The sequence below is a fragment of the Motacilla alba genome, chromosome Z (genome assembly GCF_015832195.1).
Source record: "Motacilla alba alba isolate MOTALB_02 chromosome Z, Motacilla_alba_V1.0_pri, whole genome shotgun sequence".
In the NCBI taxonomy this organism is placed as follows: Eukaryota; Metazoa; Chordata; class Aves; order Passeriformes; family Motacillidae; genus Motacilla; species Motacilla alba.
Window position 1 is genome coordinate 2,223,041 of NC_052046.1, and position 18,103 is coordinate 2,241,143.

An 18,103-nucleotide genomic window follows, 5' to 3' on the forward strand; every position below is an offset into this window, starting at 1 on the left:
CCCTAGTTTATCTGACAAAATACCTTGTTTTCATGGCCATCTAGTTTAAAAAAGGATCATGCTGGCTAAAAAAAGCCCCCAAGAAACCCATTTTACGTTGTGGAAACCCCTCAAACCACTGCCCAAAAGGTGATATATTTTTAAGCCTTCTATATTTTCTACTGTGGTGAGACAACTTACCTGTGGAAAATTCTTTGTTTTCACAAATTATCCCACAAAACATGATTTTTTTTTTTTTTTGTTTAACTCACCACGTTACATAAATGAGTTTTTAAAATGGAATTGCTGGCACCAGATACCAGTTGTGTAAATGTATGTTCCTGAATGAGTGGTTGCTTTTTGGGTTTTTTTTAAGGATTGAGGAGAGTGGAGATGCTAAAACGCAGAGCTGTTGGATAGATTTCATATGCTATAACTTCAAGGTTTACTGGATATAGGATTGCATCGATTTTAAAAAACAGAAAAAAATGTTTTGCAAAAAGATTTCTGACTGCATCTATTGCAAGACTTTCCAATTCAGCTTTAAAATTAGCCTATTGTGATGACACAATAATTTTTAAAGTAACTGTTGTATGTTGTCCGATGACCTATTCAGTGCTATTGGTTTTTATCTAAAAAAAAAGCAAAACCAAACAAACATCAAAACCCAAGGTATTTTCTCCATTAACCTCTCTTCTAACTACATAAGCCTACGAATATATTTATATATATATATATCTTGTGATTGCTTATTAGTCAAGTTAATGATGTGTATTTACTGGCTGGACTAAAACAAGAATTAATCAAATTAGTTCAATAATTGGTTATTTACCAAATATTTTCTTAATTATTGAGAGTCCATTTCTACTTCAGCTGTAAATAACAGAAATTCTCCCATCAATTTCAGCTTCAGTGATATTTTATTATTTTTTAAAAAGTTTTTCATAGCTTTTATAGAAGCTATTCATAGAAATCCCAGGAAAAATTTTGCAGTTGCAGAGGACAGTGAAAGTAACACCTTTTGTCAGAAGCTTCAGCTTTCAAGTCAAACTGTCATTCAGGTGAACTTCACAACTTGGGACTTTTAATTTTTTAAAAAATTTAATTCAATTTGTAGACAAAAAAAAAAAGGCTGAAGGAAGTAGCATGTGTGTGTCTGGAAATAGCCAAATTCTGTTACATGGAAGATTCTGTGCTATAATATGATTAAAAGTTGATGTGGGCAACCCAAGAATTGAGTCCTTCAACTGGCTGACCCTGGAGCTGTATCCTTCATATCCAAATACCACTAATGTCAATTTTATCTCAGCTGGGTATAAATTATATCCAGTTGCAACACACCCATGCCATGGAGCCCTGAAAGATGATAAAGCTGGAGAGCTGATGAAGGCAAAAAGGCATTTTTCCTGTGGATTTTGGAGCAGGGTCCTGCCCAGATGGAGAGCACGGGCTTCCAGTTGAGAGGAGAAGAGATGAGACTGTAGAGAAACATCTCCCCTTTTCTCTGCCTGCTCCCAGTTTTTCTCTGATAAGAGTATCTTCAAGAGAGGGGTTAGAGGGAAAGGAGGAATCAGCTCAGCAAGAAGAATATCAAGGAGACATCAGCTATTGCCTGCAAGAGGCCATGCTGTAGACAGATACTTCCCTGAACTAGAGAAAATATGAATTCACAAGTACTTCTGCTATGCACCCAGAAATTTGTAAATCAACCTCGATCTTACTCTTTCTTTATATTTTTGCCCCCTTTTTTTTTCCCCTCTCCAGATTCTCTGAAGCAGATGTGTAGTAAGGACAGCACTGACAAAAAGCACTATCAGTAAATCAATAGTCTTTTTCTTTCTCTTTTTTAAGGAGAACACACACAAGAAACCAATTCACCTCATTCTCTGAAGAAGGATGTGGAAAATATGGGGAAAGGTAAAATAAATAAGGGCCTCTTACATTATAAAACTGCTCTTTGTTTTAATAGAATATGAGGATAATAGGGGGCACTTTTGTTCTGTGCCATATTTTAAGCTTGTCAAGTAACATATGAATAATATATGGACCTTTGGGTGGATATAATTGAGATTAATGCATATATATCAATCAATACATGACACTGTAATATAATACTTTAAAATAATATATTACATTGATTTATATTCATGGCTTTCTGCACAAAATCTATGGTAGGTCCATGCAACACTTTTTTTTTTATTTTAATAAGCGTTAAAATATTTTGTCTTAGAGTAATGAATTGCTCTGCAACTGTTCTTTCAAGAATTATTTATACAGATTATCAAAACCACTTTTTCTCTTTGTTAGAGGAACTCCAGAAGGTTCTGTTTGAGCAGATCGACCTACGGAGGAGGCTGGAACAGGAATTCCAGGTGTTGAAAGGAAACGCGTCTTTCCCAGTCTTCAGTAAGACACAAAATCCGTGGTTTTGGTGTTGTGTGTGTATGTGGTTGGTTGCTGCCAGGCTGATAAAACGAGACAGGCTCTCAGTTGTGCTGCTGTGATCTTGGGCTTAGTTCTGCTGGGTCCAGGTTGGGCAGGGCTTGGAGCAAGCTGGGATGGTGGGAGGTGTCCCCGGGGCTGGAATGAGGTGATTTTTAAGGTCCCTTTCAGCCCCTCCTGTGGCTTTGCAGCTGCCCAAGCAGGTCTTTTGTAGGGAAAACACAAAGCTGGATGTTTGTTTTGGTGTGCATTCCGCTAGTTTTGATAGCATTGATTGCAGTGAGTAGACAGAAACGGCATCTGGGCCCTCATGGGGCAGGGTGAGGTTGGTGACTCAGCCAGCACCTCAGGGGCTTCTGAAGACAAGATACTTCATCCTTGTTTTGAGGAGGTTCCTAATACTCATTTTCAGGAGGTTCCAGCTGATGCTGGAGGATCGACCTGGACTTTTTAAGGAGTAGAAATTCCTGCTTGGATTTTTCCCGTTGAGAGAGGACGTTTGAGGTGGCCCTTCCACCACGGCCACTGAGCGGGGTGCCGCTGCCCAGGGCGATGGAATGTGCAGGGCATATCTCAAATAAAACAAAATGGGCACTGAGCAGGGTTTTTTGTGAAGCTGCCAGAAGGCTGGGCTGACTGATGTGGAAAAAGACCCCTTGGCTGGGATCTCTTGAAGGACACTGGAGCAACGGCAGAAAGATTCTTCCAGGAGAAATCCCACCTAGATCAGGATGATCACACTGGAAAAGGAGAGAGCACAGACAGCATTTTCCTATAGTTCAAAGAAAATATGCTTGTCCCCTTTCTGTAGCATCAGATGGGTATGTTCAGGGAAGCCAGGAAGCGTGAGGACTCTGGGAATGACTCCATCTTTAGCCCGAATATTGAAATATGTAGACAGCTCCTTAAATAAAGAAGAGTCATTTGACATGATACAGATATTAATGAAAGGAGCATAACCTCATCCTTCAGAATAAATCCAGTCATTACTTGGGTTTGGGAGTGAGGTAATTTTCAAATAACTCGTGGGGATCAAAATGCTGCTGTGTGGTATTGGTGAAATGGCATCTTGGACTTTTGCCATTCAAGTCTCTTATTTATCCTTTTGCTCTTCTACAGTAAAATTAATGCTCTGTCTTTGCCATGTAAATAAACACTGCAATTAAACCACATGAAATACAATTCAAATAAAAGAAAAGAACAAGTACGGCCGACCAAGGAAGTGGTGACTGCTGTATGCTGGCCTGAAAAATATGTGGTTTCAATGGACCACAAAGTAGTGGTCAATTTTCTTCAGGATTAAAATAGAAAACAGATAATGTGCTATAAACCATACCTACAAGTGACCGTAAAGCCTATTTACAGATTTAGATTTACCAAAAAAACCCACCCCTCCTCCACATGTAATAAAACAAGAAAAAAAGAAAAAAATTACTTTTGTAAAGCAAATCAGTGTAAATCCGTGTTGAGGGTGTTTTGGCCTCTATTGCATTGTGTGTTCTAGCACAGGAGAGGGGGGCTGTTCCAGGCTCTTGCTGTTGGGCTGTTGCTTTAGGTCGGGTATTAGAATGGTATTGGTGTGTTGGGCAGGGAGAAGCCAGGCAGAGGACAACTAAAGGAGAGTTGAGGCAACTAAAAAGGAGAGTTGAGGCAAAATTTAAATTGTATTGAAAACTCATCCCTGTTTCAGCTGGGAGGCAACATGAGAGATGTGGAAGGCAATACTGTTCTCTCTGGAAAATGTCAGGTTGCCTGCAGTGGGCTCTAGAGTCACCTCTTTTGGGTCCTCCACCTGGAACTGAGCACATTTGGGGTGTTCTCCCTTCACAGCATCAAGCCACTGCTCACAACAGGGCTGTGCAGGAAATGGCGCTTGGTTTCAGAGTTCTCCTCTCGTTTCAATCACTGTTAAATGAGAACTGAGCTTATTTGCAAGCTCTCCAAGCAGCGCTATGCTGCAGTCTTCTCAGTGGCCTCTTGAACCTGCTTGAAACACGGACTGTGATAATTTATAAAACAGCAAGATCTTGTATTTTTCACGTTGCTGTTGTGCTTGAAAGCTGCAGGTGAAATTTTCTTTTGCCTTTAAGGTCTCTCAATGCAGAGATCACTCAAATAAAATTAAAAAAAAAACAACTAAAAGATCAGATCACGTGTAGAAAGTCAAACTATTTGCTGTCCTGATAGAAATGCAAGCATCTCTGCGTGGTGACAGTGTGTTCTCCTGGAGCCCTGCTCTGCTTTGTGCCCTCCGTGTCGGCTGCTCTGCCTTCTGTCCGTCTGCATTTTAAACAATGTGGCAATAAAATGGTAGAGACGCAGTCTGGGTACTTAAAGTATTTAATTTTGTGTTAAGAAAGCTATTTAAATATTCATATCTTTTCTCCTGGGTACTGCTTATGGCTTTGTCTGTGAGCATTTGGACTCCGATAAATGCCGCCGGAAAAAAAACGCTGTCCCTACCTTTAACACCCCATTTCCGCTGTGAGCCTGGACATTTGCTGTGCAGGGCTGAGCAAGATCCCTGAGCTGTTTGTTTGGAGAGGTGATGAGCCCATGGAGAGGCAGCTGGGAGGAAAGCATTGAGGGGGAAAAGGAAAATTTCTCCTTAAAGCCTACTCAGAGTGAAGCTAGAGGACATTGGTCGCAATGATCAGCCTTTAGTGACCAGGACAGGAGGCAGTTACCTTGTTATACTGCATGTTTTCTGGGGGGGTCTAGGAAAAGCAGAATTGAAAATCTGCTTTATTTTTGTTGGCTTATTTTTCTGTCGAGTCAGAGTAGAGGGATAGTAAGTATAGGCTTAACAGTTCCATGGGAATTTACAGGGAATCTGGAGAACTTCATTGAGCTAATGCCACCATGTGCTTTTCAATGTGGTTGTTCTGGACTCCTGAGGGCTTCAGCTTGCCAAAATTTCTCACTTTCCCCATTTCATTGCTCTTTCCCTGCCTCCTTCTCTTTTAAACAACAACTTCAGTTCACAATTCACAGAAGAAAAAGTTCTTTTTTGAAAGGGGGACAGAGCTCTGCCCCCTTGTTTTTTCTTCCAGGACAGGCTTCTTACTTGAATCAAAATGATAGTGGTTGGGATGGGTTTTCTTTCCTCTTCCATTTAACAGCCCATCCTTGCACCCTGACCTCCATCAGGCAGCTCTTGGAATTCTCTGGTTCTTGTCAATAGTTTTGTTTATATTCCTCTTTTTCCCACCTACCAACAGGAGTGTTAAGGAGCACAGAGCATCAGTTAATCTTCTAACATACGAAGTTTTGTCTGAAATGGTTGTTTAGGAGGAAAATCAGGGAAGGAGGATCTACTGGAGCAGGAAGGCTGGCCTGTGCTGTAACCCAGCTGCCCAGGATCTCTTTTGCAAAGACTTTCTCCCTTCCGAATTCCACGTCACTCTTTATGGAGCTTCAGTTTTGTTCAAAGCCGTCAGCACGATGCTACAAACCACAAATCAAACCCTGCATCCTTGAACGCTTTCTCCTCTCACACACTGGACATCGCTGTTGATGTCAACGGATTTATGCCAAAGCAAAGAAGAGCCGTTTCTGCTCTCCTCTTCAGGGCCTGAAAAACTTTGACTAATGACTGCAGAGCCTTGCCCGTGCAGGAAAACAGCAACACAAAGTTAGCATCCCACATTTTCTGGTGGGGGATGCAGTGCAATCTAACTGTTCCACATTTTTTCTGGTATCAGTGGTGTTTCCTATTGGACACATATTTGTTAGGCATATGTTTTAATTGAGTGAAGGACTTTTGCAAAGCTTTGTGATTCTTCAGTAATGACTGGGCTTGATTTAGCTTGATTGGTGTCAATGCTGCCGTGAGGTCTCTGTTTTAATTATTGCACCTACACTTTTTTCCCTCTCATACAGACAATTTTCAAGATCAGATGAAGCGGGAGCTGGCATACAGAGAAGAAATGGTGCAACAGCTACAAATCGTAAGTTTACTTTCTCTGATAAAAATGTCTTGAGCTGCTGCTTTGTGTTTCTTAAGCTCACACCTCAATTTTTTCCTTTGTGAGCCATGCAGATTCACCTTTACTGAGCTCCTATTGCCTTTTATCTAGCAAGAGGTAAACATGCAGTTCTCAGCTGGTTTGGAGCTTAATTACCTGGAGATTTACTTTCATACAGTAACCAGATGTGTCTTCATGTTTCAACTAAACAAAATGTGTCAACTCAACACTGAGAGGCGCTTCTGCAGAGAGGAGCAGGGAGGAGTGAATCAGTAAACTTTGAGCAGTTAAACGTTTCTGCCTAGGGAATCTGCTCAATCCCTGCTTTCCACCAGAAAACAAACCTTAGGATGTGTCTTTTCCTCATTTCAGACGCGAGAAGAAGTGCTTAACTCAGCAGTAAAGGATCAAGTTGCCAAAACACAGTTCAGTGCAGGCACACATTACTATTGGGTCTCCTGCTTGTTATTTTAAAACCAAGGGGGATTTTGCCTGTGTGCTGGTGCAGCTCTGGATCATCACATCCAACTATGTTGTTTTGAAAAGCTGATGTTCTTAATCCGGTGCAAGCAAAGGGGCTGGAGCACGGGAAGCTGTTCCACACTCAAATAAATGAATGCTTAGTGTGGTTTCAAGAGCAGGGCATGGCGAGGCTGTCAGCTAATGCTTGCTTTGCTGGTGCTTTCTCTGTGATCAGTCTGACATTGCCCAATGGCATTTTGTTTTTGAGGCAAGCTTGGCAAATATCCCCATTTCTCTGAATCAGCCCCTGTGCTCGCCCACTGAAATTTTCCTTCTGCTTGTCACGGTGCAGAGAAGGCATTGCCCAGCCTCCTGGTACTGTCATTTTCTAATTGATGGGTTAGGACATAAAAGTGAATTTGAAGGCCAGGATTGTCAGACTTGTGCTCCGATGTTCAGAGGCATTTAGGACTGGCCTTATTTTTAGAGCAGCCGAGCATCCACGCGCCCCGTTCCTGCTGACTGCGGAGATTTCAATGAGAGATGGAGGGTGTTTGGAAGAGGTGTTTGTGGAGGAAACAGGTCCAGAATATCTCTGGGTGTTTTTTGCAGCTGGTCCGCGCTCTTTTCCTTCAGTGTGCCCCAGTTGTTACTGCGTCCCCCTTTGTGTCCTGATGACAGGCAGGAAGTTTGACTTGACCCGTGAATTTTGTTGTCACAGAAAGTCCTAATTAGGATGCCATCCTGAAAAGCACTTCTTTGAACTTGAGGCAGGTGGGCAGCTGAATTTCCTGTTGCAAAGAACTTCTAGGCACAAAGTTTACGGCCCCACCCCACTCTTTATCTCTTGCGTCAGCTGAACTTGGAGCTAGCTAACTCTGCCTCCCAGGGAGAGAATGGATCACCTCTGCCATTCACCTTGTGGCCCTGTGGTGAAGTTGTTTCTGGAACTGGATATCCTAGACCTCCAGCAAGCCAGCTGTGGTGGTTTTCCTGATTTTTTTTTTTTTTTTTGGGCAGGAAAAGAAATATGATCAAGTAATTCACACCCTTTTCACTTACTGACGTGTGCTATGGACAGACTAAGAGTCATTTAATCATTTAGCAGAGCTGTCTGAGTGTACTTTCAGAGAATAGTTTCAACATTTAATGTGCTGCACCAACAACTCAGGACCTCTTCCCTCACTACAGATGCCTTAGATAATTTGTACTAATGGAAATGTTGTTGAATCACCGGTAAGTCTTCATGCTCATATTCGTGGGGCAGGTTGTGATCAGTGAGACTGATAAAAAGGTGTTTGTATGAAAAACTGAGAGACTGCTGCAAATAATGAGCGTGTTTGCTCAAGATGAGTGCAGAAATCTTCAGAGATGTCTTGGCTGATAACTGAAATGGAGTCAGCATTTTTGAGGTGATAATCCCAGCAGTGGCTCTAATTCATTCAAGGGAATATATCTTGTATGTTTATATCTAGAATTAAGATTAATGAACTGAATGTGGTAGTGATAGAACTACTTTGGCCTTCCAGAGTTATTGCATGGATGAATTGGTGCAGAATACACAAAAAGCATGTCTGCTTTTGATTTTTTGTTTAATTGCTGTTGTTGTTTTGTTTTTAACTGGTACTTTTAGGTGCTTTTTTTTTGTACCTGAGATGCTGCACTACTACTTTAACAGGACTTTAACCTAATTTTCCTGTTAACATAGAAGTACAAAGAGAAAAGCAGAAGCATTTCATACATACTGAAATCACAGTTTTAATTAGACCTTCATAGGTGTATGCTTTTTTAGTAATCAGCTCAAAATTTGTCGATGTAACTAGCTACAGAACTTGACTTAATTGCTTTAAAAGGTACAAAAAATTACAAAAAATACAGATGCCAGGGTGGTTTTTTTGGCTCTTCTCACTGCTGAAGATACACAACTTAAATTAGTCCTTCCTGAATATCCCTGGAAAGATTTAAGAGCCATGTGGATGTGGCACTTGGGGACGAGGATTAATGTGGGCTGGGCAGTGTGGGGGAAATGGCTGGATTTGAATGTCTTGGCGGGCTTTTCCAACCTAAATGATTCTGTCATCCCCGATCCCCTGTAACTGTGAGTATCAGAAGCAGTTTTTTCCAGAACGATCGTTTCACTCACCCTGATCTGAGCAACCAGACTTTAAAACAAATTTACCCAGCATGTTTGCTGTTTCGGAAATATCTGTAATACAAGCTGAACGTGACCACGAAAAAAAAATCAGCCAATTATGATTGCATTTGGAAACTTCCCAGCGCCAACACCCACCGCAGACTGACGTGAACTCGTGCCCTGCGCTGGCCGTGGCGCTTTTTGTCCCGGTTTTTTTTTTGGGGAGATTCTTCCCCGTTTTGGGAGCGATCGGCCGCAGCGCGGCCCGCGGGTGCCCTCTGCCGCCCGCCGGCCGCCACTGCAGCGGCGCGGTAACTCCGGCTTAAATTGAGCCCGGCTTAGGGCTGGGCTGGATCAGCGGCCCCCGCTGCTCCTGTTGCTCTGCCCGCGCCGGAGTTAAAAAATAATAATATTTCATGGGTTCCTGAAAGCCAAGGAGTAAGGCTCAGGTCGCTGGGAAAACGTGATGGGCCCTGTTCTCTTGCATCTTCACTGGTGGATGTTGGGTTCTCTGCAGGCAGCCTGGCTCAGGGCGTTGCTGGAGGAGCAGGGTGGGGTGTGGCCGGTAGTTTTGATGGGAATCACAGAAGGAGTAAGGCTGCAAGTGGCCACTGGAGGTCACCTAGTCCAAGCTCCCTGCTCGAGTGGAGTGCCGCAGAGCACATTGCTCGGAACAGTTCTCCAGGCAGGTTTTGAACACCTCCAGCGAGGAAGGCTCCACAACCTCTCCATGCAGACTGTGACAGTAAGGAATTTCTTCCTGACGTCCAGGTGGAACTTCCTGTGTTTCAGTTTGTAGAGTTTTCCAAGTGTCTGAAGCAGCTGGCAGGAAGTTTTGCCACCTGTTTGTGCCACGATCTTGGCCAAATGCAAGGAAACAATCAATCACCATATTTAACAAGAAAATGTATCTTAGACCCCTGAATGCATTTTCCTCTTCCTCCTTTTGCAAAGTGCTGCCTCCCAAACTGGCTGAGTACAGGGCGTGTATGTGCAGATCATATATAAAATGTGGATTTTGCATGCGGATCCTGTTGTGCCAGGGAAGGTTTAAACTGGATATTAGGAAAAAATTCTTCACTGTCAAGCACCGAGGACAGCTGTTCAGGGCAGAGGTGGTGTCCCCATCCCTGGAGGGCTTTAAAGGCTGTGTGGGTGTGGCACTTGGGGACAGGGGTCAGTGGTGAGCTGGGCACTGGTGGCATGGTTGGACTCAGTTATCTTAGACATCTTTTTGAACCTAGAAAGTTCTGAGATTCTGGGGATCGTCTGGCTTTTGTTAATGAGTTGCAGACAAAGGGCCAGAGAGGAGGAACTGCTGCCCAGCAGGATGGGGGAAATTCAGACATGACATACAAGGTACAGCTTTAGAAGAGCTCACCTCCCTCTAGAGTTTTTAGTTTCTGTCCAATGAGACCAGAACTCATCTGCTGGGATAGCTCAGCACCATAACCAAGCACCAAGTCACCTCCTGCCTGAAACTCTGCATCTGTCTGATATTGTCTTCTGAGCAACTGTGTTAGTGGAATAGACTTTAAAACCATGAACTTTCTTCCTAGCTGCCTGGTGAGAGACAAAGATCAGAAGCAGCATTGCCAGCATTATGATTTTCATCCTTTAGTGTTTTCATGCACCTCTCTCAAACATGGCTATGGAAAAGTAGAACGCCAAGCAGGAAATCTAAGTCTCCTGCAAACTGAGGAGCTTTTGTTAGTTTTCTCTCTGAGGTGCCTTACAAGTAGTTTGTGGGTTCTCAGTGGTGACCTGTCCATCAGGAAAAGCTCAGGTGGTGTTCATCACCCATTGTGGTTTATATCATCAGGTGTGATGATCAATCCCACTAATTTTACATTGGGGTAAAAGGTGACAGGTTTTTGAGGTGTGTTAGAAATGTGGAACACTCAGGCAAGCCTTTGTCTTTCCAGATTAGGTGAAAAAAGATGGTTTGGTTTTGTTTGGGATATTTTAATTAGGTTATGCTCCCATGAACCGACTTCCTCCTTACCAGCCTCACTTCAGGCTGATAATAATGTTCAGAGCTCAGAACTGGATCCATCTGGAACTGCTCTGTGTTTTATGGCTTTCTGCTCTCAGTGCTCCTTTAAATCAACTCTGTTCTTCAGAGTCGGGCAATAAAACAAATCAGGAACTATCTCTCTCCAAAGCTGATTTCCATCTCTGCATCATCTTTCACCCTGATCCTTAAAGATTGACAAGGAATGTTTAAAAGAAAGGGGAAAAAAAAATCCACCATGTGGTTAATGTTGGTAAATCTTCAGAGGCATGAGAGCCTGTTCCTCTGGGTCACACTGCAATTCAGAAGAGCACCAGTAGCTCTAATTCCTAGTTTACACTGCTTATGGAAAGCTGGTGCTTTTGTACAACTAATGCATTCATTATCCAAACCAGAAGCACCCACATTTCTGTGTGGGGAGATCTGAGTTCTCAAAAACAGGAAATGGGAAATGGCAGTGCTTCAGTGCCATTTGTGATCTCTGCACTTGGCCTGAAGTGGTGCAGCTCAGATGATTGACCTTGGAGAGAATGCAAACAGTTGTTCAGCAGAATGGCTCTCGGATTTCTTGAGTGGCATCTTGTGCTGAAGTGCCTGCTCACAGGCACACACATAATGACAGGTAAAAGAACATTTCTGGAACGCTGTGTTCTGTGTCCTCAAAAGGCTCATCCCTGATTGTGTACAGGAAAGGGAGCTGTTTTCACCAGAATTTTATTTCTCGCTGTCAGTTTTTTGTTTTGGTTTTTTTTTAATTTATTTTATTTTTTCAAAGACAGATGAGCAAAACTTGTATCTTGACAACACATGTGCATATGCCTTGGGTTGACAGGATGGAGCTGTGCCTCTTTCTCCAGTAAATTCAAATGTTAAAGAAAAGGATGCTTTGTACAAATTTAAGCAGAAAGCTTCCTTTCCTTTAGAATCTGCAGAAATGCTGATAAAAAATGGGTGTGGATGTGCAGGGAGCCACAAGCCAGCCTCAGCTACAAAACATTTTTTCTAGGCAACACAATGTAAAATCATGTACCTCACCAGAGATGGGATGCAGAGGTGAAGCCTCTGAAAGAGGATGGTGTGCTGAAGCTTCTTTGATATCTGAGTGTGGATAACAGGCATCAGACAGGAACTTCAGAAATGACTCCCCAGTCCAATCCATTACCCGTGCTTTGGTTTGAGTCATGGGGCAGGCTCCAGGCTGGCTGACTGGGCTCCTTCCAGGTGGAACAAATGGGGATGTGCTCCAGGAATGCACAGGGGATCTGTGCTCCAGTTCCTAATGGATACCAGGACTAGACTGGAGTCAGCCTGTAGGAAAAAGGGCTCAGTGTCCATGTTGCATTTTTCTTGGAGTTTCTCCTCAGATCTGCTCTCATTGTGTTTCCTACTAATGTGGGCCTGGTCACCAAAACTGGGTTTTTTGCTGCTTAAAACCCAGCTGCCTTCACTTTTGTTACTCCTGTACACCCTTTGAAAAGGGACACCTTTTTGCCAGGAAGAGCCCTAAACCCTCTTCCACCACAGCATCAGAGTTACAGAGTGCTCTGACAATGACAGAAACAGAAGATGACATTGTGGGTGATTTAACTCGTGGAGAAAGCAGTCATTTCCCTGCTGAACACCCACCTCTCCCAGTGCCATCAATTGCCAGGAGATCAGGTAAAACAACACGCGTTAGAAAGACGCCAAATATAGCAGAGAAGTGGATTAAGAACAGTTAATTTCTGACAGAATGTACCCCGTTGTATTATCTAGGTCAGTACAGCCTGGGAGATGTCCTATATAATTTGTGGCCATGCAAACCCAAGTTGGCCTTCGTGAGTGGGAGAGAGGCAGGAATCAGCTGGTGAGGCACCACAGGTCCCAGCTGGAACGTGCTGATTTCTTTTGTGCAGTTTGTTTGTGGCTCCCTTTTGCATCCAAACCATGGCCACGGGTGATCAGGGAAGCAGATTCTCTGCATCCCCCTCTCTGCTGCAGCTTGGGAAGGAGTTTTGCAGTCTTTGCAAGTACTTTGTCCTAAAGGCAGCTGTGCCTGGGGACATGGTGGAGGGGACAGCTCTGTTTCATGGTGGGGGAGATCTGGCCACAATCTTCCTGATGTCTATTATCTTCTGCCAGGGGAAGGGATTATCAGAGTAGTCAGACAAAACACCTGGAATCTTGATCTTTTCTGGTAATCAGTAGTTTGTGCACACACATTTCCCCTTTCCCAGGGCTGTGCAGGGGGGAAGCAGCGTGCCCCTGTGAAAGGCTTTAGCCACAGACACTGCTCCTTCCTGGTGCTGCTGCTTTCAGCCAGATTGACCTCCCTTCCCAAGACATGAAAGGGTTAGCTCTCGAGCTTCAAAAACCCCTCTCTTTCCTCTCATCCTGATCCTTCCCTCCTCTTTTTCCTTACTAAGGTAGGCAGGGATGGATAAGTCTCTCCGTGTCTTTGCAGACACGATGCTTTACCCCAGCCCAGAGGCATGCTGGGCACAATCCACACAAACATCCTCAAAACGGACGGGCACAACGTATTTAAAATAATTATGGGCATTATGTATCTAAAATCAAAACAGGGATGTACAGGAACATGTGGGGTCAGTGGATATGGATGTAAATTCACTGTGTCTAGGCATGTTGCTTGAACTCTGCATTTGCCCATCTGTTCCTTCTGCTGTTTGTGCAGGTTAAGGCCTTGATCCTGACTGCAGGTGACATAACTGTCAGCTTGCAGTGACATATTTGACATTATTTGTGAGCATATTCTGGAGTGCCTGGCAGCAGAAGCAGGTCAGCTCAGTGTGCAGCAGCACCTAGGAGTGCAGGGACACAGAATTTTTTGATCCCCCAGCCTGTATTCCTCCAGCAGTCCCTCCAAAAGCCATCATCAAAGAATTTGTAGCCACTTGGATTCCCAGCTATGGGGAAATCTCAGAGCAATTTAGTTTTGTTGCATTCTAAAGGCCCAGCACTGAAGAAGAGCAGCCCTGTAATGTATTCCCCCTGGCCAATGAGCACATCATCCCACTTTGTTTCTAAATATAACTGTGTTCCCTAATATGCCCATGTTCTCTGTTTTTCTTTAATTATTTGTTCCACTTCAGTGGCTTCCCTTCAGATTGGTGCAAGTAGGAGATAACTATTATGAACTTCCTAATTAGGGGGATATAAATACACGGAGTCTCACGCTCCCAACCTGCTGTATTGTGGCTGTGCAGGGATCAGTGTGCATTGCCTGATCTGTCACAGGCAGCTGACTTTTTATGATCTCACAGGTGGCTCTACCCTTTGTCAGCCTCTGATATAAACAAAGCATCAGAATGCATCTTTTACACTGAATTTTAAGATTCCATCTGTTGTTTTAGTTCTGGCCATTTTTAATTTTATTTCTGCCTTCACCCTCCCTGAGGTTTCATAAAGAGTTGAACCTTTGTATTTAAGGTGCTGTTTCCTACAATTCCTCCCCATTTTCAGGAAGGAGAAAAAACCTTTCATTTACAGGGATTTCCAGCTTGGGTGTTTCATTAGCTAAACCTTGGCTGAGCAGTGTCTCTGTTTCTGTGTCATTCCAGATTCCCTATGCAGCAAGCTTGATCAGGAAAGAAAAGCTCGGTGCACACCTCAGCAAAAGCTAAAGGTGAGCTTGCGAAAAAGAGACTCCATTCCACTTGACCTGGCTGCCTGCGTTCCTCTGCAGCCATAGCAGGAATTAAGAGGATCATTCTGTTGTTTGATGTGGCTGGTTCTGGTCCCAAAGCCCTCTCTGTGCAGGTGCTGTGCTACAGTCTAAAGCTGATAAATCACGTGTGGCGTGAATTACCAGGCTTCCCTGGGGTGGGATGTGGTGTTGGGAGCTGACCCGTGGGTCCTGCAGTGACAAGACAAAGGCTTCAAACGGGGAGTAGCTTTAAATTAAATACTAAAGTAGCTTTAAATTAAATATTAGGAAGAAATTCTTCCCTGTGAGGGTGGTGAGGTCCTGGCACAGGGTGCCCAGAGCAGCTGTGGCTGCCCCATCCCTGGAAGTGCCCAAGGCCAGGTTGGATGGGGCTTGGAGCACCCTGAGACAGTGGAAGGTGTCCCTGCCCATGGCAGGGGTAGGATGAAGGGATCTCTTCTTTTCAACTCAAACCATTCCATGGCTCTAACTGCCTGAGCTTGTGCTTTTCCTGACGCTGAAAAGCGTCATCAAGGTTCAACGTACCTTCAGTGGAAAGAGGGAATAGAAAGAGGGAAATACCTTGGCATTCAGAGTGCAAAAAAAATGTTCACGCTCCAGGTAGGGAGGAGTTTTTCTGCCCTTAATGAAACTACTTCAGCTCCAGTAGAAAGCAGTACATCAGCATATTTTGGGAGTCTCACAGAACCCCACTGACTGTGGTTCTGAAGTTCAGTGTCCTACAGAAGGTAATTATCCTGCTGCTCATGTGCAGGGCCTTCCTAAACCAAGCACTACATTTTTCAGGACTGTCTGTTAGAAGGGCTCATTTAGTAGAAACACCACCTCCATCATCAGTGGCCTGGGAGATTCCAGTTTCAGGTGCTGAAGTTTAAATGACATTCTCTTGGTTTTTTTTTCCTGGTAAAACAAAAAGATTAGGGATTGGAGACAGATGCCAAAAGCTGGTAGCCCTGCTACTGTGTTATGCCACAAAATCTGGCTTGTGGATTCACTAAAAAAATCCCCGAGGAGAAGTAGGGGGATTAGAAAAAGAAGAGCTACTCATACAGAGATCTCGGTAATGCACAAAATAGAGGTATTCAGGAGAGTCTGGGACATCTGAGAAGGGCTTGGTAGTGGAGATGATGGAGCCTGAGCTATAGAAGAAGCAGATTCTTAAAAATAAAAGCAGTAGGAGTAAGTAGGAGTAAGAGTAACCAGATAACCACGATCTGTGGCCCGGAGCTCTGCCCGCTGAGATAAGGAGATTATTCTAAGCACCGAGCTGGTCTCTTTTGGCTCTTGTGCACACCTCCTCACTGACTGCCAGCGTCTTCCAATCGAGCCTACAGCAATCTGGGCGCTGATTTAAAACAAAATCAGCGGCATTAATGCCCAGAATAAAACAGCACGCCTCCCGCCATCAGGAGCAGCAGGTCCTGCCCCAGTGCCTTGTCTGCAGCGCTTGATGCCCAACAAGAACCTGCCTGAGGATGGCAGCATCGGACGAGAGGAGCAGCTTGCTCCCATCACCGGGCTTCCATCAGCTCCCGGTCCCTGCCAGGACGGCGCTGGCATCCCAGCAGCGAGCATTCCGTGCCCGTTTGGCCAGGGCGGGGAGGATGGATGCGCTCCTCACGCTGCTGCTGTTTCCAGCGGCGCGCCATCCCCGCGGACAAGCGGGATGCCTCCACGGGGCCCCGGTTCTTTTGAGAGATTAGCTGTTGCTTAAGTGCTCAGCCGAGCCAGCCAGGCGGAGAACCGCGGCTGTGTCGTTCAGGAGCAGTTTCGTGTCCTTGATGTGCCAAGGAGGAAAAGTCTCCTCAGGAGGAAACGTGTTTGCACATCCCTGCCCACGCAGCGCTCCAGGGGCTTCAGACTCTGTTTGGCAGAGCAACCCCTCAGTTCCTGCCCCGAGCCCCTTGCGGGGCCCTCTGCCCCTTCCCATGGCAGATCTGGCTGCGTTTAATCGCACTGCAGTCTGTCAAAGTTTGCACTTCATCTTTATTGCCAATATTTCCACGGGACCCCTCAGATACTGTCGAAGTCTCAGGGGATGCTGCTAGAGCAGGTGACCCACGTGTGTCCCTTTCTCAAGGGTTGTAAATAAATGATTCTGTCACTGTCTCAAACTTTGGCTTAATGTTGATAACACTTTCTCTCTCTTTTTCTCCCTCTCTCTCTTTTTTTTTTTTTTTTTTTCCCACTCCCAGAAGCACAGGAGCTTTTGCAGCTGTTACCTTATAAGTTATAACCCAGTCAGAAACCTGACTTGTATATAGACTGTGAAATGGAAGTGTTTGGGGATCTAAATAAAAAAAAATCAGGTTCCTCTGAACCTAAGGACAAGTGACCTCATAGTATCATGGACAACCATGTCAAATAGAATGTAGCAGCCATTTATTAGTAAACACAAAACAACAAAAAAAAAATGCCTGTCCTTGATATTTTTCTTTTTTTTTTTTTTTTTTTTTGGTGGTACCAAAGTTTAAGTCTTTGTGTTTTTAGAAGGACTATTGAGCTTGATAGGAAAAAAAAAAGAAAAGCTTTTGAATCGTGCAGATAAGCTGTGAAAGGAACTGCTGGTCCTTTCGATGCCGCAGACACTGACAACATCTGCCAGTTCGCCTTTTGCTTTGGAATAGTGATTGTTTTGTGGAAGGAAATGAACGTCTCACCAGATGGGCCAGAACCACGTTTGGATGGACGGGTGGACAGATGGATGGACGGATAGAGCAGCGTTAGCCATACACAGTGCTTTTTAAAAGCAGTCTGGAGATTCTCACACCCCTCTCCCTCGTCCCTTTCCCCCTCTGGTATTTTGCCTGCTGTATGAATTACGATTGTACTCCTCTGGAAATATTTTACAATTTAATATTGAGTGTAATTAAGAATATAATCACTGTTATCAAAAAAGGTATTTAACTCTGTTGTAGTTTCTTTATCATTCATGTGGATAAAAAGTCTATAATAAAAAAAAAAAGAAAAGTATGAGATAATAGTTGAGCTTCCCTGTAATTTAATGCCATGCTTAGTCCACCTAAGAAAACAACTGGGAAATTTATCCCCAATAATGCCTTTTTAGAAGTATTTTAATTCACAAATAATATGCTGAAGAGTTTTGTGGTGGAAATATCTGCCTCTGTTTATTTTGAAAACGCTCAGGAGAAGCAGATTTAGTACAATTGCAGGACGTGCCTTGTGGATCCACAGAAATAAAGGCAGTCAGTTGATTTGGAAGACTGCAGCTGTATTGCCCCAGGTCCTTCCTTGGTGACCTGCAGCACCCTGATTGTCAGGGCTTTCCTGAGTGAATCCACCTCCCTGCTAAAGGGCTTGGTCCCAAACACAAAGGATCTCCCACACCGGGACAGCACCACCAGCATCCCAAAGTGTTTTCAGCCATGCCCAGCAGAGCTGCTCTCTCAATACTCCCAGCAAATTCCCAGCAAATT

The 18,103-nt window shown here is 44.1% G+C and overlaps 1 protein-coding gene across 3 annotated transcripts in view; it reads left to right on the forward strand.

Moving 5' to 3' along the window:
* SKOR2 (SKI family transcriptional corepressor 2) overlaps positions 1-17,592 on the forward strand; it is a 33,534-nt gene extending 15,942 nt beyond the window's left edge. For 2 of the 3 annotated variants that reach the window (XM_038124625.1, XM_038124626.1), the window contains exons 5-9: positions 1,831-1,896; positions 2,287-2,385; positions 6,304-6,371; positions 14,560-14,624; positions 16,862-17,592. In XM_038124625.1, coding sequence (XP_037980553.1) covers positions 1,831-1,896; positions 2,287-2,385; positions 6,304-6,371; positions 14,560-14,622 — 296 coding nt within the window. In that variant the 3' untranslated portion in view covers positions 14,623-14,624; positions 16,862-17,592. The remainder of the gene's footprint in view (positions 1-1,830; positions 1,897-2,286; positions 2,386-6,303; positions 6,372-14,559; positions 14,625-16,861) is intronic. The other variant, XM_038124627.1, reaches the window with a different exon arrangement.
* Positions 17,593-18,103: the final 511 nt, after the last annotated feature.